Source organism: Catharus ustulatus, chromosome 1 (assembly GCF_009819885.2).
Source record: "Catharus ustulatus isolate bCatUst1 chromosome 1, bCatUst1.pri.v2, whole genome shotgun sequence".
NCBI lineage: Eukaryota > Metazoa > Chordata > Aves > Passeriformes > Turdidae > Catharus > Catharus ustulatus.
Window position 1 is genome coordinate 48,925,586 of NC_046221.1, and position 27,487 is coordinate 48,953,072.

The 27,487-nt window shown below is 42.2% G+C and overlaps 1 protein-coding gene across 3 annotated transcripts; it reads right to left on the reverse strand.

Moving 5' to 3' along the window:
- Nucleotides 1–1,173: 1,173 nt before the first annotated feature.
- HERPUD2 (HERPUD family member 2) lies at nucleotides 1,174–25,304 on the reverse strand. 3 transcript variants are annotated; one of them, XM_033063351.2, is made up of 9 exons: nucleotides 24,844–25,304; nucleotides 16,974–17,051; nucleotides 13,562–13,672; nucleotides 11,467–11,624; nucleotides 4,920–5,006; nucleotides 4,132–4,254; nucleotides 3,508–3,831; nucleotides 2,491–2,605; nucleotides 1,174–2,159 (listed from the first exon to the last, which is right to left on the reverse strand). In XM_033063351.2, the coding sequence occupies exons 1-9, from the start codon at nucleotides 24,988–24,990 to the stop codon at nucleotides 1,998–2,000; spliced, it is 1,305 nt and encodes a 434-aa protein (XP_032919242.1). In that variant the 5' UTR covers nucleotides 24,991–25,304; the 3' UTR covers nucleotides 1,174–1,997. The 3 variants fall into 3 exon arrangements, with proteins under 3 accessions (XP_032919242.1, XP_032919251.1, XP_032919261.1); XM_033063360.2 differs by lacking the exon at nucleotides 4,920–5,006 and having other exon boundaries at nucleotides 24,844–25,303; XM_033063370.2 differs by lacking the exon at nucleotides 24,844–25,304 and having other exon boundaries at nucleotides 16,909–16,993.
- Nucleotides 25,305–27,487: the final 2,183 nt, after the last annotated feature.

Consider the following 27,487-nt stretch of genomic DNA (forward strand, 5'->3'; position numbering starts at 1 on the left):
TTGCTACTCTGTTGCGCCGTGAGTGGAGCCTGGATCCCTGCAGGCAGCACGGGGGGCGGGGAGAGAGGCGGGAGAGCCCCCTCCTTCCCTCCTCTGCCGCAGTTGGGGGGAGAGACAGGGGGGCCCTGCGCCGCCATTGCCGCGGTTCGGGGAGGAGGCGGGGTGCTCCGTCCCCGCCCGCCGCAGCAGGAGCAGGCAGGCTCCATCCTGGCCTGCCGCTGCCGTGGTAGGAGCGGGGAAACTCCGTCCCTGCCCGCTGCCGCCGCAACGGGCGTGGGAAAACTCCATCCCCGCCCGCTGCCGCAGGAGCGGGGGAAGCTCTGTCCCTGCCTGCCACCGCCGGGCCGGGGTGACCGAGCCCAGTGGCAGCGGCGGCCAGCCCCGAGCAACCCCGCTGAGCGATCGCGTCAAGTGGCCCCGCCGGGCTTGGCCACCTGGTCCCGTCAGCAGCCCCGAGTGGGCCGAGCCTGCACAGCCTGAGCCGAGCCAGTAAACCCCGCCCTCCTGCGGTTCTGTTACTAATTGGCAACTTTGTTGCACGCAGGTCCAGGTCCTTGCTGCGAACGACAGAGTGACTTATACTTGGGTGTGGCTTATTTATGGACAAAAACCGAAATGTTTGCCAACACCCAGAGATGCGGCTTATACTCAGTGCGGCTTGTATTCGTGAATTTACTGTATTCATCATTGATACCTATACAGGAAATAACAATCGACACTTTTAAGACTTAAATTTATATTTCTCCTCTGACAAACTTATAAAAACTTAAGTTTTCTTTGGGTTTAAAACTTTGCTGCATAGCAGTTTAACATAAGCAAGAAAAAAAGAAAGCCCTATTTACCGATCATTCAGATTATACAAGAGTTTTATCCTGTACTTGGAAGCCAAATAGGTTTTCCTTTGGTAGTAAGCAAAAATGTCTGCAAAGATTCTGTTATAAGTTAGAGAGCACACAACTTCAGAATTAAGAACAAAACCAAATATACTTTCTTGACTAAGACTAAAGAAAGCAACCAAAAACCCAACATAGCACTCTGCTACTCTCTCATGTACCATTTTCTTTTTCTCAGTTTTAATTAGGTTAATGAAGTTAAAGAATAGAGATAGCCTGTTGTTGAGATCATATTCATAACGGTATAGACACTGCTACAAACACATCACTTTGGTCAATGTCAGTAATGCCATCATGATAACTTTATTACACTCTCAAAATTAATCATATCCTCAAAAGAGGCACAATTTATCCATTTGCATTCAAATATGCATATAACCATCCAAAAGAGTTACCATAACCGTTTTTATCGAAAAACCTAATGTACATGTTTTGCCCCAGCACACCTATATTCTTAAAAAGTACTGTATGTATCAAACATTTAAGGTTTATCCTGTCATTGCCAGTTGTCTTTGAAGAGCTGTCAAATACCTCCAACTTTAATGAACGTCAGTAGTCTCAAGACAAGCACTCAGTTTTTTAAAGAAGCTTACTATTTTCTGACATGAAGACAACATGCCATTAACAAGTAACCCTTATATTAACTGCATTCTCTTAGGAATTATGTAAGTTTCAAATCCCATGTGAGAATTCATACCCTCCATCAAATACAAGAGACATTATTCAGATAAACAGCACATTTGGAAAGGTTTGTCAACATTAATATTTTAACAGCTCTTTAAAGAGGTAATGGTGCAGATTACATACAAGCTCTTTGCCTCAGTGTAACACACATTTGAAATTAAAACAAACCATGGAAGACTAGTATCTTTATATTTTATTCTTCAGAAAAAGAAAAATCTTAAAGAAAGCATTTAGTAGTCCACTTGTGCTTAAAATAGTCAATGCATGAGAAAGCCAAAAAATACACATTTTTGTACACCATGATCAGAAAGATAACATTGTACATTTTCAGAAATTGCACTGTAGTTAGAACACTCTCTAGAATCTGCTCCACTTCTACATATGGCTACTGAGGTTGCCTGACACAGTTCCTTTTCCACTTTAATTGCCAACCTGTGCAGGCCCTTCAGGAATCAGTGATGTGAAGAAAGTTGTGATAAAGGACCAAGCAGAAGCCATAAATCCAGGTTGCTGCTCTGTATTGCCATCTTCACCTGCATCTTCTCCAAGGTCTTCATCAATCCCATCATCCATAAGGCGCTCCTTTAAAAACAGAAATTGAAGCAATTCAACTGCTTCTTTCCAGAATTCTGACATAAGGTAACCAGCAGCATCTTTCCACTTTAAGCAACCTCTCTCAGAACAACTGCCTGAAGTAACTAGTGTGAAGACCATCTGTGATTGAAGTAGAGACAATCAGTAATTGCCAGACTGGAGAAGTACAAAATTTAAGCAGCAGGCACAACCTGAGAACAATGCTGAAAGCTTTCTGGTTAAACCAACTGCATTCCACAAAATTTGGCTTTCTGTCCAGGCACAACAGCATACTTTACAATAAACAGGAGTCTCAAAAGACATGTCTGCCCTTACTCACCATCTCCTCAAGATCAGGATTATTTGCATGTTGCCCATCACGGTTCACTTCTGCATTATTGGCTGCCTGTTGTTGGCCTCCCTCTTGCCTAAAGGGAAACCATCCAGCTTGGTGTCTATGTAAGAAAGTAGAACAGTTGAAAACCTCTCTTTTGAAAAGAGTAAAAAATTTTTTCCTCTAAAGCTAACTAATGCAGCAAATTCTGTATTTCCAAATGAATGAAGTTACATCTATTTTTCTGTAATGCATCCTTCTAGAGCGAATGGCTATTCTTCAATGTCTGCATTAAGGTCTTACTGTTCACAGCCCTCAGTTCCAGAAGACAAATAATGTACACCATAATTAGGTGATTAAATAATCTATGGGTCTTCTCCCCATTTTAAATATCGAGCATTACTTTCATTTTCCACTTCTATTTACATCATTAAAGTATCTTCATATGCAGAAGGAAGTGATGACAACAGTACTGGTATTTCTCAACTAAACACAGAATGTGCTTAGGTTTATATGACGCACAATTAAAATTTTACATCTCTGTAATTCTACCAGATCTAGTACCACACCATAGTAGTAGCACTAGCTTAACTCTGCCTAAGAAAATTTACTGCATACATCCACTTATTTTGGAAATACACATGAGCTTTGCTCTGCAATTTCATATCCAAGCAATACGTTTATGCAAATATCTGCTTGACCTATATGAGCCTCCCTCCCCTCACGCCCCCTTTCTAAATTCTCATCCCAAAATGCTACATTTCAACAGGACCGATCTATTAATATCACCAATATGTAAGAACATTGTGTTTTAGGTATAAGAGGTATCCAAACTCACTATAAAAACATTTGGAGAATTACTTTCTTCACATCAGTTTCTCTAGCCGTTTAAAATTTAACGGACACACTCTGGAGCAGCGTGTAAATTTTTGCATGCAGATAATTCTTAATTTTAAATTGAGTAAACATTAGCACCATACTCCACATCTCAGATCGGCAGCTATACTCAACTGTTGTACTCACAAATAAACCAGCAGCATGGCTCCCATTACCATGACAAACCGACTGAAAGAAGAATAGAAGTATACGATGCTCAGAAGAATTGCTGCTCTAGAGAATGTGTACATCCAGTCCAGCCAGTCCCGGTTGAAGTCCTCTTCATTCACTACTGGGCCACCCTGTGCATTCATCTGAACATTTTGGTTTACAGGCCTGTTCTCCTGGACAGCTACATTTGGCACTGCCACAGGTTCATTTGCAGGAGCATGTTCTGAATTTACAGCCTGGGCAACTGCAGATCTCGCTGGTTCAGTGCTGGAAGTCACTTGGGCTGAAACAGCAGCTTGGCTAAAAATTTAAACATAAACTTGGTTTGTCAAAAAACATGCACCATAATTGCTATGTCTGTCTTCTCTGCTACAGTTCCAGATGTAATACATGTCAAAAACTGCATTTTCCTTTAGATTTTTATTTACTAAGACATCAATTTAACTCTAATCCAAGACTGGATTTCAGAATTTGCTGGAAAAAAAGCTAAGTATAAAACAGAGCCAGACAAGATAAACACAGACATTTAGATCCCAAAAAAACCCATTTAATATAGTCTTTTCACTAGTGTAGCTCAGTAATAAGATCATGCAAACTTACTATTGCATGTAGTACTGACGTACATACATCTGTTGCCACCATATCATCTGTAAGGGACTGAATGCAGGATACATAGAAAACCCAGCAGGAATACCTTGGCCAGGAAACTGGTTGCCTATATTGCTAGAAAATTATTTAAAGAAAAATAGTCAGCTCTGAGTTGTGACATTTAAAAAGCATGCTAGTATTAAAAAACAATTAAAGCAGCATTTCTCCTCTCATTTGTTCCCCTAAGATAATTCACTGAAATAACATAGTGAGACCATCCAACTCATTCCAAAAAACCACTATATCTTCATAAAAGACATTAATAAGCAAAGTTATTTTCATAGAAAGAATATTTGGTTTTGTACTTAGTCAAAAGTCACTAGCTGCATCTCTGGGAAAAAACAATGCTGGAAATTTTTCAAAACAGTGCTAACTGCAAAAACACTTCCATATAATTCTTTTTAAGTTCAGAGGTCATCCTTAAAGGTCTAGAGGAGCTCTAAAGGGAAAGTTTACTATCTTCTACAGCTTTCTTTTAGAAACAATAACCAAAATATCACTGATCAGAGATGTGAAGAAATAACATAAGCAAATACAAACTAAACTTTCAGATACAGTTTCTGAAGATCGCAACTAAGAACACTGTAAAGGATTTAATTCCCCCCTTTCAATATTTTGAGCATATGTGATTCTCCTCCCTATGAGCTTTTAACTCTGATTCACATGCAAGAGAGATAAAACTCTGTACATAAGTTTAATGTTTGGTTTTGTCTGCTATTAGACTTCTTATCCTCTCTTACCTCCTAGAGCATATAGCATGTTTTGGCAAGATTTCCAACTCTTTCCCAAAAGATTTTGATGTAGTGAACTGTAGTAAACCAGGCCATCTTTCAGGACAGCATGAGAGTTAAAGCATGAAGAAAAGTTTATTCAGACTGCAGGTAGCAAAAGCTGAGACTGCTGTAATTGTACTGCAGACTAGACCTGTTCCCTAAGTAAGGCACTCCCTGCAAAGATATCACCAAGAGATTTCATTAGTCTACCAGGCATTCAAATACACACTATATGCCCAGAAGGAGAGATGGGAGGAAGACATTAAAATCTTTTTTCCATGTTACACATGAATAAATATTTCACTGTAATTCTGGAGAAGAACGTGCCATGCAACTTCATGACCTCCTCTACTAAAACTGTTATGTTTGCATTTAGCCATAACCTGCTTTGACAACACTTTGGGGGGCAGTGGGGGAAGAAAGCAAGAGTACAGTAAATTCATGAATACAAGCCGCACTGAGTATAAGCCGCACCGCCAGGTGTTGGCAAACATTTCGGTTTTTGTCCATAAATAAGCCGCACCCGAGTATAAGCCGCTCTGTGTTTGCAGCGAGGACCCGCGTGCAACAAAGTTGCCAAATAGTAACAGAATCGCGGTAGGGCGGGGTTTACTGGCTCGGCTCAGGTCGTGAGGGCTCGGGGCTGCCGACAGGGCTGGGTGGCCCAGCTCGGCGCTGCCGCTCAGGGTCGCCGACAGGGCTGGGTGGCCCAGCTCGGCGCTGCCGCTCGGCGGGGCCGCTCAGGGCCGGTCGCCGCCACCGCTGGGCTCAGTCACCCCGGCTGGGCGCTGCCCCACGGCGGCAGGGGGGGCACAGAGCCTGCCGGCACCTGCGGCGGCGATGGGAGCTGGGGATGGAGCCTGCCTGCTCCTGCAGCGGCGGCACGCGGGGACAGGAGCCCTCTAGCCACGGGGCCAAGCGGAGAGAGCTGCCCGCCTTCCCCCGAGCCGCGGGGCCAAGCAGAGAGACTGCCCCGCCTTACCCCGAGCCACGGGGACAAGCAGGAGAGAGCTGCCCACCTTCCCCCGAGCCGCAGGGCCAGTAGGAGAGAGCTGCCCGCCTTCCCCCGAGCCACGGGGACAAGCGGAGAGAGCTGCCTACCTTCCCCCGAGCTGCGGGGACAAGCGGAGAGAGCTGCCCGCCTTCCCCCGAGCCGCAGGGACAAGCGGAGAGAGCTGCCCGCCTTCCCCTGAGCCGCGGGGCCAAGCAGGAGAGAGCCTCTGCCTCCTCCGAGCCGTGGGGCCAGCAGGAGAGAGCTGCCCCGCCTTCCTCACTCCCTGTGCTGCCGGCACAGAGCAGCTCCACCCGCCCTGCAACAGAGTATCAATTTGTAACAACCGCGTAAATGCCGGGTTTTACTGGCAGGAGCTCGACTTTGCAGTTTGCACTGACTTGGTTTGCACTCCCAGGGTTGAAAATGTCAGAAAATTATTCACATATTGGTTGCACCTGAATATTAGCCGCATTCCCGGTATAGGAGCAAAATTTTGGTCAAAACAGTGCGGCTTGTATTCATGAAATTACTGTACCTTCCTGATACCAAACACAAACTGAGATAAACCTCAACTAATGCCTGTGACTATTTTAAAAATGGAAAGGATTAACTAGCTGTCCTGCTAATACTATTTATTGATGCATAATTAACATGTTGAAACAGCAATGCCATGAAGCTACTGTTGAAAAAACATTAATCACAATTTATGAAGCTACTATTGAAAAAAAACAATCACAATTTATAATTTCAAGCTATAAGAACGTGTTCTTCTATCCCTGGAACTGGCAAACAGAGATAAGACTCCTCCAAAATTCACAAAACATTTGACCTCAAAACGTGAAGACGATTTAAATATTCTACATGAGTGTCATTAAATACTCTGCTGAGATAAACCACTGATCAGTGTCTAAATTTTAAGCAGAGTATCAGATGGGGGTCTGAATAGGTAGGATCACTCACCAAAAAGCAGTGCTACTCAACTTGTCTGAGTAAGTTCTGAAGGAATTCACTGCTTCCTTTTCTCATCAGATACAGATTTCAGGGTTCTTCCTTGTCACTGCTATGTTGACCCCAAAAAAAGTGGAGTGGCCTTAGGCTAATAACTTGCCCTCACAGATACATCTTTTAGAAACATTACCGGATTTGAGCCCCATCTTTCTTTCAAACTGTTTCAAAAGGTGCTTTCTTGATGTCTTCAATCTAAATAGTAGACTAAGTAGCCAGTCAAACAAGACAAACCACAGAAGTTAATTTATGTCATGTTCTTTTCTTTTACATGATTTATTTCACATTCAAATATTGTGGTGAGTTTTTAATTTTTTCCAATAGCTTTTCAGAAGCAAAACTTAATTTTTCAGTACATGGTTCCATTAATTTAACAAAAGTATACATGCTTACAACTGGTTTCAGGCTTAGAATGCCAACTAGCACACTAGTACAATAATTTCACGAATACAAGCCGCACCATTTTGACTAAAATTTTGCTCCCACACCAGAAATGTGGCTTACACTCAGGAGCAGCTAACATGTGAATAATTTTCTGACATTTACAACCGTGGAAGTGCCAGTCAGGGTGCAGAGCCGAGCACCTGCAAGTAAAACCCAGGATTTCACAATTGTTACAAATTGGTTACTGTGTTGCGCGGCGGGTGGGGCCAGTTCAGTGCCAGCAGCGCAGGGAGGGGGAGGGAGGCAGGGGAGTTTCCTCCTTCAGGCGGGGGAGAGGCAGGGGGCTCCGCCCCCGCCCACCGCCACAGGGCAGTACCGGGCCAGGACGAGCGAGCCCAGCGGCAGTAGTGGCCGGCCCCGAGCAGCCCCACCGAGCTGGGCCACCTGACCCTGTCGGCAGCCCCGAGTGGGCTGAGCCTGCACAGCCTTAGCCGAGCCAGTAAACCCTGCCATGTCGCGATTCTGTTACTATTTGGCAACTTTGTTGAACGTAGGTCCTTACCGCGAACGACAGAGCGGTTTATAATCAGGTGTGGCTTATTTACGGACAAAGAACGAAATGTTTGCCACCACCCGGCGATGTGGCTTATAGTCCGTGCGGCTTGTATTTGTGAAATTACTGTATTTTGTTTTGCTCATCAAAAATCAAAATGAAGATTTTGTCAGTTATACTGCTATTATAGTTGCCATGGTATTAAGTAGCTTATGAAATTCAGAAATAACTCTCACCGTAACAATGTATTTCAGTGAGAAGAACCTCCCCAGAGGAAGAGGATCTTCTCAGCAAAGCAAGGCAGCTTGCTGTTCAAGGAGAAAGTAAAGTAGCACAATACTTTCTCCTCATTTTTTTCCAAAAGGAGGAGAAAGAGGTACGAAGCAGAGCATTTCAAAAGAATGACAGTAACCACATAAAAAGGAGGAAGCAAACAGGATCTGTATAGGCATTCCAAGACTGGAGAACAGCACAGAGTAGACAACAGAAGAACAGTTGGATAATCCAGAAAACAGTTCAAATGGTAGAGGTAGCTTCAGAATATTCTGAAAAGACACATCGCGCTCCTCAGGATGGTTAAAAAGCTCAGAACTACTTCTTTTGATCTACAGAAGACACTCAAATGAACTAACCAGCACTGAATTTGAAGGTAAGGTTATCACAAAGAAACTGCTCACCACTAGTGAAATAACAAGACTTTTTATTTAGACTTAAAAGCTCAGGATATCAACTTCAGGTAATCTTTCAGTATACTCCACTATGTTACTTGCTACTTAGAAGAAAATACAGTGAAGAAAGGTGACTGATGAAGCAAGGTATTTATGTGCTAGGATATACCGTGTGTTGTCAGTATGTCTTTTTGTCATTTACTTTCAAACACTGTTGTTTGCACAATATGAAAACACTTCACTAGATAGGCCACCCACACTTGACAAATTGTTTCTCTGCCTTGATGTCTCTTGTATGTTTCCAAGTGCTCTCCAGCTGGAAATGTGAACCCTGCCAGGGCTGAGCCCATGTGTTCTGTTTGTACCTGTGCAGCACAGCACAAGCCCCAATCCCCAACAAAGTCCACAGGAGCACAAAATGCTGTGCTTGCTCCCCACAGCTAAGGACTAACTTGGTACATACATGAACAACTTGCCCCATCCCACCTTAAGTTAAGCTTTTATGTTTTTTAAAAAAATCTAAAGAGCAACAGAAAGATTCATTTTTTCCCCATAATGCTTCAACAATCTAAATGCCCGAAGTTTTCCCAAAGTATTTCAAGTCTCACACTGCAGCTTCAAGCCAGGAACTAAAAAAACAAAACCGAAACCACAATTTGATCATCTAACATTCACACTACTTATCACGTATTACAAAATGCCCAAGGAAACTGACCCTTACATATGTTTTCAAATACCTGGAGATCTTTCCCCATCAGTAGTGCCTATAGTTCATCACGCAGTTAGAATAAAAATTTGGTCACAAAAATCAACAAAGTGACGCCAGTTTCAGTTATGAATCTTCATGTTCCTAGCAAGTCTTGATCTGCACATAAATTACATTAAAGCTAGATCCCATTGCTCCAAATGATGTTTGAGAGACAGCTAAAAAAACTAGAGGGCATTTCTTACTGCTGGAATACAAGCAGCAGTGCCTAAAAGCAAAAGCAGATGCATCTGAAAAGATTACTGATGCATTGAAAAGGCTTTTAAAAGAAGCAAGCAGACTCCAGCAAGCACTGGGCACAGATTACTGAGTTGAGCAGAGCCAATACCCAGCAGTCTACCAAGATCTAATTCAAGTTCTGACAGCATTCCATTAAATACTTCCCCAAAAAAAAAAAAGTCTAGGATTATTTAGGGTTCATTTATTTTGGCATCTCTGTTCAGATTAGGAATGCACTCCTGGAAACCTACAGTCACTCTTACTACAGTTCTGTTTGCACCACAGAATGCTCTTGGATCACCATCTGGATTCCTTTTTGATTACAAGAAATTGAAATATGTGATTCAGGTGCACTGCTAATGCACCACAGCCACAAGCGAGGACCCTATTTCCAGTAACCAAGCTAGAAACAGTCAGAGTAGGACTAAAGTCCCTGAAATATGTACAGTGATGTCAGGTTCTGAGTACTTTTCAGTCTACAAATCCACATTACATATTAGACATAGCAAATCACACACTTAGTATTTTCAATTTAAGTTATTCTCTCTTTCCAAGACAGCAACATCTCCCAAACTGACACTAATTCAGTCCAAAGACTAAATAATAGTTGTTGCCTTTTTGAAACCCACAGCCTATTTAGTTCACCACACTTGACAGAAACTCAGAATATGTCTATGTGAAAAGCTAATTAGAAAAATGTCAAAACTTCTTAGAGATTAGTAATTTACAAAATACATAACATTTCTTCTGGAATTAATTTACATTATAACTACAGCAGTCTTAATATTCAACCTGGTTTCACCTAGCTTTGTCAGAAAGGCAAGTATGACCACTTTTGTGAAGATGCATTTGGTCAGAATAACATTTATTGTCCCCCCACTACAAAGGCAATCTCTTCCCAGCAGACAGTACATTTCAGACAAAAACAAAAAAAATCAAGATGAAAACCAGTAAGAGTAGTCAAGTCTGAGTTAATTCTAATGAGAGTACGTAAATTAAACTGAAACTTAATAAGCTTTCAACAGCTCTTGGCATCTGTTTTCTTTCCAGCAACAGAAGCAATGTTACTGTTAGCACTTTCACATTTTAGGGGTTTTTGTTTCAACAGTCTCCAAAGTAGGTTTCTAAAATCTATACAGTACTCAGAGAACACCTTGTTAGAAAGGAAACTTGAAAGTGCTCCCTGAGGAAATGACAGCCATCATCTCAAAATACACCATCCTCCTATTTTCCTCTTGGAAGAAGCTATTACTACTACTAAAGACAAAAAAACCCACATGTTTAAGTAGCTGTAAAGGTCACACAAATTAAAATTCCTAAAGCTACTTCTTAAGTGCAAAAAAGAGACAGAATTTTAATAGTTACATAATAACAGACCTGATCTAGATGTGGTTACTTTCACTGGCATGTATGAAAATCCTTAAACATTCTGCTGCAGATACACAAGCACTACACGTACTCAAAACACCTGCATATCATTTCTACAGTTGAATCCAATATGGAGAAGTGAACAATTACAGTTCTTATGTGTCAAACTAGAAACCATCATATTCTGCTAAGAATATACAGTTGACTGTTAAAATAATGGACAGAAAAGACAACTAGAAGTAAGAATTCTATCAGTTACATTACTAACTACATTCACTAAACATATTAAAGCTGCACTTGTCTAAGAAAATTGAGAGCAGGAAGCATAAAGAAAAATATAAAAAAAAATAGCCTGAAGGGAAGCACCAAGAGAACTTCCTCTTTGACTCCTGGCTAAAAACACTAATTTTCATGTGAAAATTTTTCTAATGTAATTTATGCTTCAAGGTGAACAAGCCAAATGGTTTTCCAGACTGTGAAAGAAAGATAATTGCAATTGAATATTTAAAGCACTATAAAGAGTATTGAAGAGTGATGATTGCTTCAGTCTCACTTACCCTTGCATTAAATAAGGGAACTGGTGGCTTGGCATAGGATTGCTGTATGCTTGTGGAAGATTACGATGCCTCACTCCATCTGCACTAGTGCTCAAAGACGTAGAAGCTGCTTCTTGGTTTGTGGGTGAGGCAGCAGTTGATCCAGAAATCTCTGAATTCTTAAAAATAAATAAAATCTGAGGTTGTGGATCTTTCGCCACAGTTACAAGATTCACTGCTGTGTCTTTAAAAAAACTACTTGCATTTTGTCACAAGTTTTATTAAGAATGTAACACTAAATTCTTCTGTGGTTTTATTGGTTCTGGTAAGCCTCAGTAAAAACAAATTCAAAATTGTACTCAGGTGCAAGGGGGAAAAATTTTCAGAAAGACTCAACATCTGATAGTTTCCAGAGAACACCACAAGTCACTGGGCATCATAGTTTCAAAAGGCTGAAGCAAACTAAAACTTAATTGAAAGAACATTTAGCAGGAATGAAAATTTTAGTGGCTGCTGTTCACAGAAGTAACTACAGCTTCAGGATATAACTATCTTCAGAGACAGCAGCTTAACATACCATTCCTCTATCCTTATCTTTTAGTCACCCCTTCTACTTGTCATCCTCTTCACTGTTGCCCAATCCAAACTGCTGTGCTCACCTCTCCAAGGGGACTATCAAGGGGAATAGGGAAACAGCTAGGAAATACTTAGGCTCCAAGGAACATACCTGAAACTAGTGTCAGACCTGTGATACCTGGCTTCTAAACTGTCTCTAACCATAACAAGATTACAATGGGGCCATAAAGATGCATTATTTCAGTTTTAATAAGTCCCCAAATCCTGCTGCAGAGAATTACTGTAGTATTTACTCTGTAGAAAATCCTCTTTAACTTTGACAACTCAGAAAGTAAGGAGATGCAATTAAGACATCCATATCATATTTGCCCCTACAAAGAAAACAAAAAATATTTTCCACTGGACAGTTGTGGGTGGGAAGGAGTGAAAAAAAAAAAAAAAGTAGAAGGACAAAGGCCATTCAAACTTTGGGTTTAGGCTGTTTCTTCTAAAGTATTCTGAGCTTAGCACTTTACATACTGCCTGCTTTAAGCAGTCATTAATACAGTCATTCAAATAAAACATTTACAACTGATGTACACATCAATAAAATACTTGTCAAGGAGGTCATCTGTGTCCTGCCTGTAAACAGAGATATAAATACAGACTTTGAAAAGATGTTGTAGCCACAATCCCCTCTACCATTGCTTAAACTGTTCATGTTTTTGTCTGTCACACAGCAGCCTGACACAGGCCCTATCAACAGTAGAATAAAGACAGACAGCTTTAAAGGGCACACCTCAGATGAAATGTACCTGCAGTGATATTGTATATATCCCTTTCTGACTAACCTTCAAGAGTTACTTAGTGATAGTTTCACTTCTGAAAAAAGCTGATACCCACCAACTTCTCAACAGAAATCATAACTGCTTTTAAAACACAATACAAACAAAGACAATCATCGTTTTTAGAGGGTGTGAAGACAGGAAGGCTTAAAGCACCATAAACATGTTCTGTAACACTTTTATTAGTTAAATTGTTTAAGAACATTTCCTACTTTTGACTGTCTACACATGCTATGACTAGCTCAAAGTTCATACATAAATACTGGTCAATTCCTGTCAAACAGAAAAAAAAACCTGGCCAAGTTCCACCTGTATCTCATAACAACAGCAATATTTCGACTGGTCTCTTAAATTTTCACAAAGCAAATCTCAACTTAGTTTTTTTAAAAATCTGAATACACAGTGCAATTTCTGCCAATGATACAGGGATATGGAGAGAAAGGAAAGAGTACTTCTCAATATAGTGTTAAAAAGACAGAATAGATTAGAAAAAGTAGTGCTTTATCATCTAATAAGCATAACTATTACAATTAGAAAAAAGATAATCTTTAAATAAAATTACATCCTTCAATAATCAAGTCTAATTGTACAAATTCATATGGCATGCTATACTTTAAACATACCATTTTACACACAAATATAAAAAGTTAAGATAAACTAATGGAGAGTTCCCTTAGCACAGAAGGAATTCATGTCCTGCATATAAAAAAACTCACTGAGCTACTGCTGGAGATTGCTGCTCCATGACCTCTACTGGTGCTGGGTTTTGGAGAACTTGGGGGTGTCCGAGAGGTACATACCAGGTGAACCATATGATACTCATCTTGCTAAAAATTAAAGAAATTGAAAAGCTAAAGCAACAATACTGGAGAAAATTACAAGTATAAAACAGTCAAAGCTGTAAACACTAAAAAAAATTATACAAAACAGACCATAAAGCAACACTAGAGTCTAGCAAGAGAATCCTACTCCTACTGTTTCACAACAAATGTCTTCTTAGGAGCTGTGCATATTAACACATGGAACACTGACTTGATCTCAGTTTTCCCTAGAAGTGCAGAATAGCAGAACCAAAGAACCCCAGGAAAAGCATGAGGAAGTGTATCACAAGTTGTAACTTATTTTGGAAAAATCTCACACCGTTTAAAGGTCTCAGTTTACCTGAAGTTGAGAATGCTTACATTTGCACTGAGATCTGTGAAGAGTGTTATTGAATAGAGACATCAGGGTACATGAAAAATGTAGGCACTGTAATGCCACAAGCAGACCATGATAAGAACAATGTGCCAGCCATTGTATTGCACCTTGTTCCTGCTTAAGCTTGAGCTCCTGGCTCAAGCCTAACCTGCAGACACACAACTGAAAAGCCCCTGCAGATACTTCATGCTCAGGGAGTGCTATGCTAAGTGCTAGGTGAGGCTTGAGTATTCTCAAATATTTGAGAGAGAGGAAGTAAATGCATGCCATCATTTGAAGCCATGTAATAAGACCATGCCAATTCTGCAGGAACACGCTCACCCCCAGTCTGGAGGTCACAACTTCAATCTAAAGCTATTTCACTGTACCAAATTAAAACACCCCCTTACACAGCCATAGCAACAGCTCTGGCTGCATACTCAAACTGTACACTGCAGTTTCTTCAGTAACTAAATTTTAAACAAGAGTAGCAACAAAAATCTCTATCCTCTTCTGAAATCAGCATGGCACAAGGCAAGTTGCCATTTTTAATGAGATGACATTCAGAAAATCTGTGTTTGGAGAGGGTTTTTTAAACTATATATAAATGTGCTATAACAGCCATTTACCCATTTTTATGGTTTTGGTCTCTAAGAATGGAAAAAACTAGATAAATTCTTTTATACACCTCTGTGCATTGCTGCTAGCATAACCAATGCACACTCAGTGATTTAAACTCCTCTCCATATCCTGGCTCCTAATCTCAAGCACAGCCTCACTGCTGCATTAAATGTAAGTTCTTACCGCTCAGTGATAGCAAGGATCAGAAAGCACTGAACACAGGTGATCAGCACTTTGACCATGTCAGAAGCCTTTAACGTAACCAATCACTTTCTTCCTAGATAAAAATTTATGCCCCTGGGAAAGGCAGGGAAGCTAGATATACCACTGGTAAGCCTACAGTTTTATTAAACATGGCAGTTTATTGCAATATACTTCTATTCATCAGTAATGTGTTGGACACCACTATGCTAGAAGAGTGCCACAACTTCCAGCCTCAAGGCATTTTTTATCAGTGAAACAGCACTGGTTAGTACCAAGGAGCAAGTATCACAAAGCTAGACTAAGTAATTTAGTAAGTCCTCTGATAATACTAGTAATTTATAGATAACCCAGTAGAAAGATTTTGGCAGAGAACAAGACTGAAGTGCAATCATACTTTTTTTCCAAAAGCTCTCAAAAGCTTTAGCACAGAAACTCTTCTTCCAACACAAACTTCTTTGTGCTTAGGACTGATGTGTTTTCAAATTCATAAATTTCTTGAACTACACCCAAGGCCTAAAACTGCCACCATGACATTAAAGCATTACACCAATGCTTTAAAGCCAAGCACAGCCCCCATATGGTGAAGGAAGACATTAGTTACAAAGTTTCTACTCTAGCACATAAAGTTGGAAATCTTGCTTCTAAAACCAGTTCCCTGCAAGTAGGCCAAGTAAATTTAAGGAATTTTGATTTCATTTAGTCCTTAGCAAGCAAAACTAAGCTTTGAGATAAGTACTATCAGTATGTCCTCGAACATTTAAGCAGTATAGGGCATACACCAGTTTGCAATAGTCCATCTCCAGTCTAATAAAGCTATACACAGTAAACTGCAAACACTTTCTTTGGTAAAAAGTTTAATCCCATTTAATAAAATCTGTTTCACAATAAAGATTATAAAGGAACAGCAGTGTTAGTCTGCTGAAGCAATTCTCCAGACTCTTCTGCATCTGTTTCTCCTCTTAATACTGAAGTTCAGTTGTCTATTTTCACTACAGCACCATCCACATTTGGAGACTTTCCTCCATAGGAAGTCACAAAACAGTATCCTTACCAACAGCCAGGTACTGTACTATAGAGTTCATCTATCTCATAGGATTAAAAACTGTGCAAGGACCTAAGGTATTTCCCCAATAACAGCTACTGATTCATCCTGACCTGTTTACAAGGAATTTAGACAACTCAACATAATGCATCATGTTTCCCATCACCATCAAAACTGAAACAAAAGTTCTTTATAATCTACCCTAAATACATTCTTCTACATATTAAGAACTTTCCTAACTTAATGAAGTACTTATTAATTAGTATCATCAATCCAAGCTATTTGAGCCAGTTTGAAAACCAAATGTATGCATTCCAAGATTTCCTGCATGTCACGCATTTTTAGAATTAGGATCTAAATGTTGACTGAAGAATCCAAAATAAGACTAATAGAATTATTTGTTCCAATAGGAACCAACAATTTTTAAAAATTACAAAAGGAAAAGAGAAAGAACCAACAAAGTTTCAAACATCATCAGGAATGGTTAACAGCTGACAAACCAAAACCAAGACAAACAGCCTTCCCAGGAAATTGTTCAGAAATCTAGAATTCCAGTTCTGCCCAATTATTACACTTTATCTGCTTACACAAGTACCATTTCTGACACAAGTTTTGGATTTAAGCCTCTATGAGAATTAAAATGATATCCCAAATCAACACAAACATGTTGTATTATTCCATTTATGGGACAGTGGTAACTGTCAAAGTAAGTCAAGGCCAGGTTGGAGCTCTAAGCAACCTGGTCTAGGTGCCCCTGCCCAAAGCAGGAGGGTTGACTAGATCTATAAGGTCCCTTACAACATAAATCATTCCATCATTCTATGATACACAACATATTACTTGCTTGGGACTCAGCATAGTGTACCTGCGCTCCCATCAATTGGAAACATGCCTCAATCCACAAGTATCATAATACTATACACAAGGCATACTTGAAAACACATTTTCCAGAACTTATCAACGTTACATGGTTACATCTCTCAATTCAACAATGAAAATATGAAGTTAAACAACACAAACCTAAATTCCTATTTTCCAAAAATGGGCCTTGGACAAATATTGTATGGTGTTGACATAAAGCTTACTTTTCTGAGAACATCTTTCAGCTGCAGATGATCAGGAAGCAGTCTGCCAGAATACACCAGTCTCTGATCCTTTGTAGACTAGGAGATGGGGACAAAGAAAGTAATTTAGCTTTTTTTTCCTGCTGTACAGGTATACAGATGGAGATAAAAGGAATTCTCATCTGCAAATGAACAACACCAACAGACAGACTTAAAAACATTTCAGAGGCTTCACAAGTCCAACTCACAAATTACTTCTGAAAAATAATTAAATTATGCTATTAAGCACTCAGCAAGAGTGCCATAACAATTAACACCACTTAAGGGTAAATGTTCGTCAAGAAAACTTTCAAGTATGCTCAAATGCCTGTTCTTTAGTGATTTCTTCTTTACCCTGCTCCTGGTCCCAGGCACCTTCTGAAAATATAAATGGAGAAGTAGTTGGGGCAAAGAAAGTTAGCAGAACAATGGAATGTCAATTAAAATACACAGTAGAGCACAAATTTCAGTCTTTTTCAAAAAGGACTTCTCTGTTATATTGTCCCCACCCTCAAAGCCCCACACAAAAAAAAAAAAAAAAAACTAAACAAAACAAATCATTAGAAAAAAAAAGCAAACCAAAAAAAGACCCCAAAACCAAGAAAACCAAGGAAAGCATTAAAAAGCAAGAAGCAGCAAAAGCATTTTTTAAGGTAGCTTACCTGGGTAAGCTTTTTTCCTAACAGTTTCACAGTTTAAAATAATCTAATATTAAATAAAGAAATAAAATTTTTGTTTACAACAAATTATATATTGTTCATATGATAGTAACTTGGATTATTCCACACAATAGAAATAAAATGATTTTAAAGGAAACTATTTGAGGTACCTAGCTACAGCAAGATGTCCGATACGCTAAAACAAGGAGCTTACTCAAAAACAAACAAATGCTAAATGAAGCAATCTAACCTACCATCAATGTAACAGACATGCATTATCAACATGAACTATTTGAAGAATTTCCCCATCATGCAATCACCAAGTCTTACACCTCTTCTCTTCCTATCCCAGCCTTCTGCTGCCCACTCTGCCATCTTGCTCACACTAAGACAAATAGTTGAGCCCCAGATCGCTGTGATTAGGAAAAGTTTCCACAGAAGTTTTGACTTTTTTTTCTTGCAGTACAGATGAAATAATACAAATAATTTAGCAGAATACAGAAACATTACAAAATTGATTGGGGTTTTTTCAACCTGAAAAAAAAGGTCATATCATTAGAACAAAACAGATATACTCAAAGCAAATAATGCTAATAAATACTCAGTAAACGTGAGGTTCTAACTTTTTTCCCCAAAGCCATACTAGCCATTATTAAATAAATGCTTAAAAAAACCCCAAAAAACCTGACAGATACTGTGCAGTATCTTTTAAGAGAAACTTGCTCTAGACTTCTGCACTTTTCTGTATTTTTAACTAGTGACATTGGACAGTATTTTTATGTCTCATAACTAGTTACTTGCAGATCAAATTGATAAAATACTGCAACACACTCAACAACAATGGTGTACTATTACTATTAACATTTAAAACAAACCAAAAAAAGCCTGTCTCATGTCAGTAACTTCTTTTGAGTAATACTATTTTGTTGCTCCCTTCAAGCAGGAATAGGCTGCCAGCAAAATGCAAGCTTGCATTTTGTATTTGGGAAAGATCAGAAAAATAAGAATTTAAGCATCTAGACTAATGAAAACTTTAGTTTCGTGTAAATTGGAAACTTGTGCTTTAGATTGACCAGTGCAGTCAGAAGAAAAATCTTAAGAATCCTTGTTTCTGGGTCCTGAGAGAGATTATCTGGAGATTAATAAGGACAGATAAGCACTTAAACAAGGAAAGCTTAATAGCAAAAACCCCTCAAACCCCAAATCTTTAAATCATCATCCAGTGTAACACTAGAGTGTTGCTTTGCCCGTCTCACTTGTAATGGAGTTTTCTACATGACCACTTCAATTGTTCTCTGCAATGCCTCAAGAAACATCCCTCTTCCACCCCATCTAACTAAAGTATCTCCTCTAACAAGATAAGAAATAACTTTTAAATATGATTATTTTAGCGGTGAAACGGGCAAGATTAAACCACCCCTGAAAGCTGACCACACAGCCTTCAGAAATGCGTTTCAACTCCCTACAAAGCCACAAAAGGAAAGGTTAAACATATGTTTAGTACTGTCAATCACATTAAGCCAGAGACTTCAATGAGGAAGATGAGGTCTTAAATCCCATACTCCTCCCTTCATAAATTAAATACCTACCTGAGAACTACAGGATTGTCACTTGCAATTCTCAGGTTGAAAGACTGCAATTCTGAAATGGGTTTTTTTTTTATTCAAATGGAAGAGGAGGTCATAAATGTGGAAACACAGTAGTTCACACATACAGCAAGTAAATGGAAAAGGCATTCAACTCATCCTCTGCCAGATGAAATTTCACTACCACACCTCCTGCTTCAAGGAACAGCATGCTCCCCGCTAGCTGGAACAATGAAGTGTGATGGAAAAACACCTCAAACCTCATAATCAGAGTAGCCTTATTTTCAGAAGAAAGGACATAGCATCAGAAAACATTACAGTAATTTCACGATTATGAGGCACACCATTTTGACTAAAATTTTGCTCTGACCCCAGAAAGGCGGCTTACACTCAGGAGCAGCTAATATGTGAAAAATTTTCTGAAATTTCCAACCCCGGAAGTGCAGCCGAGGTGTCAAGCCGAGTAACTGCCAGTAAAACCCACGATTTCGTGATTGTTACAAATTGGTTACTGTGTTGTGCAGCGGATGGGGCCGGCTCAGTGCCGGCAGCGCTGGGGCGGGGGGAGGGAGGCGGGGAGCTCCCTCCTTCAGGCAACGCAGCCCAGGGGAGAGGCGGTGGGCTCCATGCCGGAAGTGTGGGGGGGGGGGGGAGGGAGGCGGGGGCTGCGTGCTGCCATCCTCGTAGCTTGAGGGGGAAGCAGGGGGCTCCCGCCCCCGCCTGCCAGCGCAGGAAAGCTCCTTCCCCGGCCTGCCGCCGCGGGAGCGCGGGGGGAGCTCCTCCCCCGGCCTGCCGCCGCGGGAGCGCGGGGGGAGCTCCTCCCCCGGCCTGCCGCCGCGGGAGCGCGGGGGGAGCTCCTCCCCCGGCCTGCCGCCGCGGGAGCGCGGGGGGGGGGCTCCTCCCCCGGCCTGCCGCCACCGGCGGGCTCCATCCCTGCCTGCCACCACAGGGCAGCACCAGGCCAGGTTGAGTGAGCCCAGCAGCAGCCAGACCCGAGCAGCCCCGCCGAGCTGGGCCGCCCAGCCCCGTTGGCAGCCCCGAGCAGCCCGAGCCTGCACAGCCCGATCCGAGCCAGTAAACCCCGCGATCCTGTTGCTAATTGGCAACTTTGTTGCACGCGGGTCCTCGCTGCGAACGACAGAGCGGCTTATACAGTAATTTCATGACCATAAGGCACACCGGACTATAAGGCGCATCCCCCGGGAGTCGGCAAATTTCGCAAATTTGTAGATCATATAAGGTGCACTATTTTTTTGCAGCAAGGATCCACCCCCAGTTCCCCCCGCGCAGTTGCTGGTTGAGGCCCCCCCTCCACCCAGTAGCCATGCGCCCCTGGGCCCGCCTGTACCCAGGAGCCACGGCTTCGCAGGCCCCCTGCACCCAGCAGCCACAGCTCCGCCTGCCCCCGGGCTCGTCTGTACCCAGGACCCGTGGCTCCACTGGCCCCCTGCACCCAACAGCCAAGGCTCTGTCTCCACTTGGGCTCGCCTGCACCTAGCAGCCACGGCTCCGCCGGCCCCTGGGCTCGTGTGTACCCAGGACCCGTGGTTCCGCCGGCCCCCTGCATCCAGGAGCCATGGCTCTGCCTCCACTTCGGGTCGCCTGTACCCAGGACCTGTGGCTCCGCCGGCCCCCTGCAACCAGCAGCCACGGCTCTGCCTCCACTCGGGCTTGCCTGTACCTGGCAGGAGGGGCGCCGTGGGCCCACCTGTACCCGGTAGCCATGGCTCTGCCTCCACTCGGGCTCGCCTGTACCCAGGAGCCATGGCTCCACCAGCCCCCGGACTCGCCTGTACCCGGCTCCCGCGGCCCTGCCGCCTCCCCCCGTGGCTCGCACTTCCAGGTTGGCAAATTTCCAAACTTTTGCCCACATATAAGGCGCACCAGACTATAAGGCGCACTTCCGGGTTCGAGTGAAAATTTTAGTCAAAAGGGTGCGCCTTATAGTAGCGAAATTTCTGTAATCAGGTGCAGCTTATTTATGGACAAAGAATGAAATGTTGCCAACACCCGGAGATGCAGCTTATAGTCCGTGCGGCTTGTAATCGTGAAATTACTGTATTCTAGAACCTAGAGTGAGATGGGAGTCAGTTTGCAGATCAAAATCCAAAAAGTATGTATTCAAAACTAAGAACTCTAGAGTTACTGGAATGGAATTTTTTACTCCATTTTTCATGCAAGATTTTTTGCAATGCTTATTCCAAACTAGCTACGCCCAGCACATTACCAAACACCAAACCTAAGACAGTGTAGAAACGTCCTGTAGGAACACAGGCAATCACTGAGCTATACAGTTGCAGCTACAAGACAGGTATTATTCTAGTTCAATAAGCCTCTCTCCCATTCTTCCCCAGAAATAAAAATCCAGACAGCCACATCTAGTTAGCACTGAAGGCAAAAGTTAAATGACAGGTACTACAAGAAATGAGAAATAGCAGTTTTAAATTACTGATCACAGGTGTAATCAGTGTAGTAGTTAAAGCACCGAAGGCAGGATCTGCCAGACTGAGACACACAGGCTGATTTTACAACAGCCTTGTGTTATTCTACATAAGTATTTCATTTAGGGACATTATAACTGTACTCTATCTGTGAAAGCCAGTCCAGTTAGGGAATAAAAGTACTGACAAATGTGAATCTTTGTAAAGACTCTTTAACACCCTTCTGAAGCTATTTAGCTTATTCAAGTACTTACGTTGCTAAGTTTATCAACTTTAATAACAACTAAATCGATTTACATCCGCCTGTATTTGAAATTTGTATGTATTTAGGCATGTAATTTAATCAATTAAAAAACAAATTAATCTGGAAAAATCCCAAACACTACCTCAAGAACTATCATTTGCCTATTCTAACCACCTCATTTTCTGAAAACATACTCTTAATAAATTGTAAATTTAATTAGGACACTTAGAGTTTTCATCAGTTTACCAACTAATTTAGAGATGCACTGTTGCAGTTTTTCCCTTCTTCTCTGGAATTTTCCCCATTGTGATGTGTTGTTGGCTACACCCTAGCATGGGTGGCTAGAGACAAAGTGCGGGGAGACCACAACCTCTGAACCGGGGGGGAGGCAGGTGGAGGGTGGCTGTGCTCTCACTCTCTCAACCGTGGAGTCGGAGGGAGACGTCTGGTGCTGTTACCCTACCAGACCCCCTGCCATCCCAACGCCGGGAGCCACGTTCGCTGCTGTCGGACACTGCACAGCTGCCTTCCCGCTTCAGCCTGCTACCTCTGAGCACACAGCCATGCGCAACGACCAACACCATGAGCAAAGGAGTCCTTCCTACATCCTTCTCCCACCTGGGCCGCTGCCACCTTTATTCCAGCCTTCGGCAGCTGCACGGGACCTGCCCTGCCCCCACCACCGGCATTGATCGCAGGGAGAGAGCGTCTGTGGCCAAAAGGGACTGGAACTGAGTAACTGTTCTGGTTTTTTGTTAATTTTCATAGCTGTTGTTGTTTTTGTTTATCTTGTAGATATATTAGTAAAGAACTTATTCCTAACCCCATATCTTTGCCTGAGAGCCCCTAATTTCAAAATTATAAGGGGGGGGTGGTTTCAAAATTATAAGGGAGAGGGATTTTCACTCTTCATCTAAGGGACGGATTCCTCTCTTTCTTGGCAAATACCTGTCTTTCAAACCAGGACATGTACATATAAGAATGAGGTTCAAGTCACACAGAAAACTTGAAATACTATGTACAGCAGTGACAGCAACTGAGTTCTATTTTACACCCTTAACTTCAAGAACACTGCAAGGTCTGTATAGTCTCTGTGTTCTGGTGTATTCCCATCACCTTAAAATAAAATTGTAATAAAAATTATTTCCAGGACCCATCATACTGAGGGAACAGAGAAATCAGTCCTTTAACAGTGAGCTAGTTTAAAATGAAAAAAAAAAAAAAGGCAAGGAGGGGAGCTCCTAAGAGCAAAAGGACTTGCACCCATTTGAAAAAAGCAGTAGCATTCAATATCAAAAATATATCAAGCCAAAGATACACTTTCATTTTACTACACATAGTAAATAGGAGCCATCCTATTAAACACCTTCCTCCTCTCCCATGTTATCAGTTTAACTTTAAAGGTCCTATGAAATAAAAATACTGTGTTCAGTTACTAGTTTAACTGCAAGTGCAGTAAAACAAAATTAAATTGGAATTACTGATAGAATTCTCATTAAAGAAACTCCCCATTCTTTCTTTAACCCAGAACGAGTTTGGGTACGCTGTACTAGTCATTTAATACTGACAGGCACTTCAAGGATTCTCTTTTCAACAGAAGAAATATGCTTCAGAAAAATTAAATTTAACACTATAGTACTGTTTAAAGCCTACAGTGCAACATGCAAAACTCTTGTTCATAAAGGTTCTTTCCTTTCAGGAGCTCAATTTAACAGGATCATTCATAGGATGAGTACGAAAACTAGTGTTTAAACAGAAACGTATCACTAGAGGAAATTTCTAGGGAGGAGGATGAAGCAGCAATCAGCTGGAGTGATATTTTCATTTTTCACAGCAGACAGCCTCTTTCAGCAGAGAATTACAGCAACAACTAGATTCACAAACTCTCACAACTGTTTAACAGATGTCAACGTACCAGTGCCACAGCCCAAGTTGTTGGCTACTTTTCTTTTTTCTCCAAAAGGCAGCAACCCTTTTTGAGACAAAGCTAGTATTTTACTTCCCTCCGTCCAAAAAAAAAAAAAAAAAAAAATCAACCATGACAGTAATTCTTGTATTGAATTAGGTGAAAAATAATTTAAACTATAAATGTCACCTCTTGCTGATGTTTTCTAAAGCCTAGTTCTAGGCCCCACAGACTGCTGCACTTCTCATACAGTTGTCTGGAACAAACTTTAAAATATACCGTTCTGCATGACCGCCATTCTACACATATGCAGTATTATCACCTATTGCCTACGCTTTTTTCAAAGCCCCTTTTAATTGCCACATTTAGAAATAAACTACATTTCCCTCAGAAACAAAAAACGCTACGGATATTAATTTTCAAAATAATCACAGCTGTCATACAAGTTTGTATAACACTTAACAGTATTTTTTTCAGCACATTCTCAAGAAACATGGCTTTTCAAAGAGGAAATAATTTTGGAGGCTGTTCAACTATATTGTTTTAAATAATACTATGAATAAACACAGTACATAATGCATTCCACACTTCAGTGAATTCCCTAGATCGTGTTAACCTTAAGCATATCACTTATAGTTTAGGATAGACAGAACTCTTAGCCAGTGCTCTTAGATCTACAAAAATTAAGTCTCAAATTCAGTTAACTGAGATACTTAAATTCTCAATTCCTCCGAAAAAATAAGCGAACACCTTTAGCGATACCGCCTTTCAAGATGCTACACTGCGATCTTCTCACACGATGTAAAAGAGCAGCTTCATATTTGTTACACTGCCAACTTCCCTGAAAGCATAAGGACGGCCATGGCCTTCTCACACAGGTTCCTCTTCGGAAGCAGGGCTCTTGTTTGTTTGTTTATTTAACAAGGTTTAAGGAAAGTCTCGACCGCCTGTCCCCAAGTCGCCCCAGTGCCAGCCTTACCGACAAGGCGAGGGGAAAGGGCTGGTCAACAACTCACCGGTTTACTGGGGTACACTTTGGAGAGGTGGGACTTCAGCTTCCCCACAGTCCACTCCAGAAAGCAGCTGATGGTCTGGTCGGTGTATTTCTGGTTGGGGGCCTTGATGATGAGGGTTACCGGGTGCTCCACCAAGCTCTGGTCCATGCTGCCCGCGGGCCCAGCCGGCCCTGCCCCGCTCTCCTCCTCCCCGGGAACACGACGCTGCTCTAACCTTCACAGGGGCTCCGGGCGGGTTCAGCGGCAGGGGGCAAACTTCCCGGGGGAAGTAGGGGAGCCCATCCCCATGCTGACGGTCCGGGAACCGCAGCCACAGGGGAATCACACCCTCGTCCCTCACGCCCGCGAGACCGGAGGGAGAAGAAATAGCGCGGCAAACGGAAGGCGTCCGCACAGGTCGAGCCCCTCCACCCACTGGGACTGCCTCGGCCTCCAGCCGCTGAGTAAAATGGAGGCCGGAAGCGGCGCCGTCGCTGCCCCGCCCCCCACCGCTCCCGTCGAGCGGCGCCGGGGGGCGCCCGTGGGCCAGCCGGGACGCAATGGAGGGCGGGGTCAGTGGTTCGCCGTGCTGACATGGTTGTGACCGTGGGGCGTGGTGTTCGCCGGCTGCTTGGGTCGCTGTGCTCGTTCGCAAGAAGGTCTCAACGACTGAAAAGCTTAAATGCTTCTCAGCATAGAAATTAAAGCTTTGCTGCTTGTGTGTCTTGCCTCCCGTCAGCGTGGGAATGCCTCTATGTAGCTATCCCAAATATCCTTGCGAGGTCAGGAAATGCTATTTTATAACCAGATTAGAGGGCACTGAATCACAAAATCACAGAGTAGTTTGGGTTGGAAGGGATCCTAAGATCTGGTTCCAGGTTCCTTGCCAACGGCAAGGACATATTGCAGTAGGACCAGGTTGCTGAGAACCCCATCCAGCTTGGCTTTGATCAGTAGTCAGGATGTGGGATCCACAGCTGTCCAGTACTTTGCCACCTTCACAGTAAAGATTTTCTTCTTCGTGTGTTTAATCTAAACCTACTCTCTTCTAGTTTGATTTGATTCCCCTTGTCCTGGGTTTACATGCCATACCCTTGTAAATGGTCCCTCTCCATCGTTCTTCTAGGTTCACTTCAGCTACTGGAAGGCTGCAAATCAAGTGACCCTTGAGCCTTCTCTTCATCATGCTGAACAAACCCTACTATCAGCTTTTTTTTCTAAGGGAGCTGCTCCTATCTCTAGTTGTCTTGGTGGCCTTCTCTGGACTCCCTCCAACAGCTTCCCGTGCTGGGATCCCAGAGCTGGATGCAGCACTGCAGGTGGGATCTCTCCAAAACAGAGGGGCAGAATCCCCTCCCTCACCCTACTGGCCACACTGCTTTGGATACAGGCCAGGATAAATTTGGCTTTCTGGGCAGCAAGCGTACATGGCTGGGTCATATCCAGCCTCTCATCCATGAGCACCCCCAAGTTCTTCTCCCCCAGACTGTTATTGATCTCTTCATCCCCTGGCCTGTGTTGATACTGAGGGGTCCCCCAACCTAGGTATAGCACCTTGCACGTGGTTTTATTAAATCTTACTAGATTCCCATGGGCCCACTTCTTGAGCTTATCCAGGTCCACCTGGATGGCATCCCAGCATCACTCAGCTTGGTGTCATCTGCACATCTACCAAGAGTACACACAGTCCCTTTATTTGTATCATTAACAGAGATGTTAAATAACACTTGTCTCAACATGGGCATCCTCATAAGGATGTTGCTCAAGAATTCTGCCCTAAAATCTTAAGTCTCTGTATTTCCATGTTGTTGCAGTTGTCAAGACAGACACAACTGGCACCATCACCAATCCCTTATTAAAAGCTTTTCATGCCTTCTCTCAGACAACTCCACACAGTACTGACTCCTTTCCTCACAAGCAGCTCCACACAGCACTGACTCTTTCTCTCCTCTTTACAAGTTTCCTTTTTCCATCTGCATAACTAGCTAAACTCCAAGCTGTCCCTTACCCAGCCACTTAATCCTGTCTGTCCCTCACACAATATCTTACCTTATCAGTCCCTTGCACAACCACATGCCCCTTATAGCTGCACAGCCACCAGCCTCTAGCTCAAACTACAACAAACCCTAATTCTCAAACTCTACCTCTCGACCAGCTAACCCATACTTTTATAACACCCATCCTCATTGGACAGGCAAGGCTGTCTCCACTTCTCAGCAATCAGTACAGCTGTAATTCATTGAGGAAAATTGCCTTCTGCACTATCCTAACAAACTATCTCCCCACACCAGGTTAACACTGCAAAGTTTCAATCATGCATGTGGTTTTCCAATTGTTGGAAAGAAAATAATTTAAAGGATAACCATCGAGGTTAAAATGACAATGCTAAGTGAATAGTTCAGTTCATGATACTTCTACTAAATCTCTACAATAAAAGTTGGCCTCATTAACTTGACAAAAATTTTAAAATGCTTATAAAACCCCAAATTTTCTCCTAAACAAACAAACAATATTTCCTTCTATATCCTTCTGTCATCACTTTATGTAGATACAAAAGGCTCAAGAGTTTCAAACAGGTTTGATTTTTCCAGTAGATAGTGTCTGTTTAAGGCTAAAAAATCAAAACTTTAATTAAGCTGGAATAACGCATGAAAAAGTTTGCTAG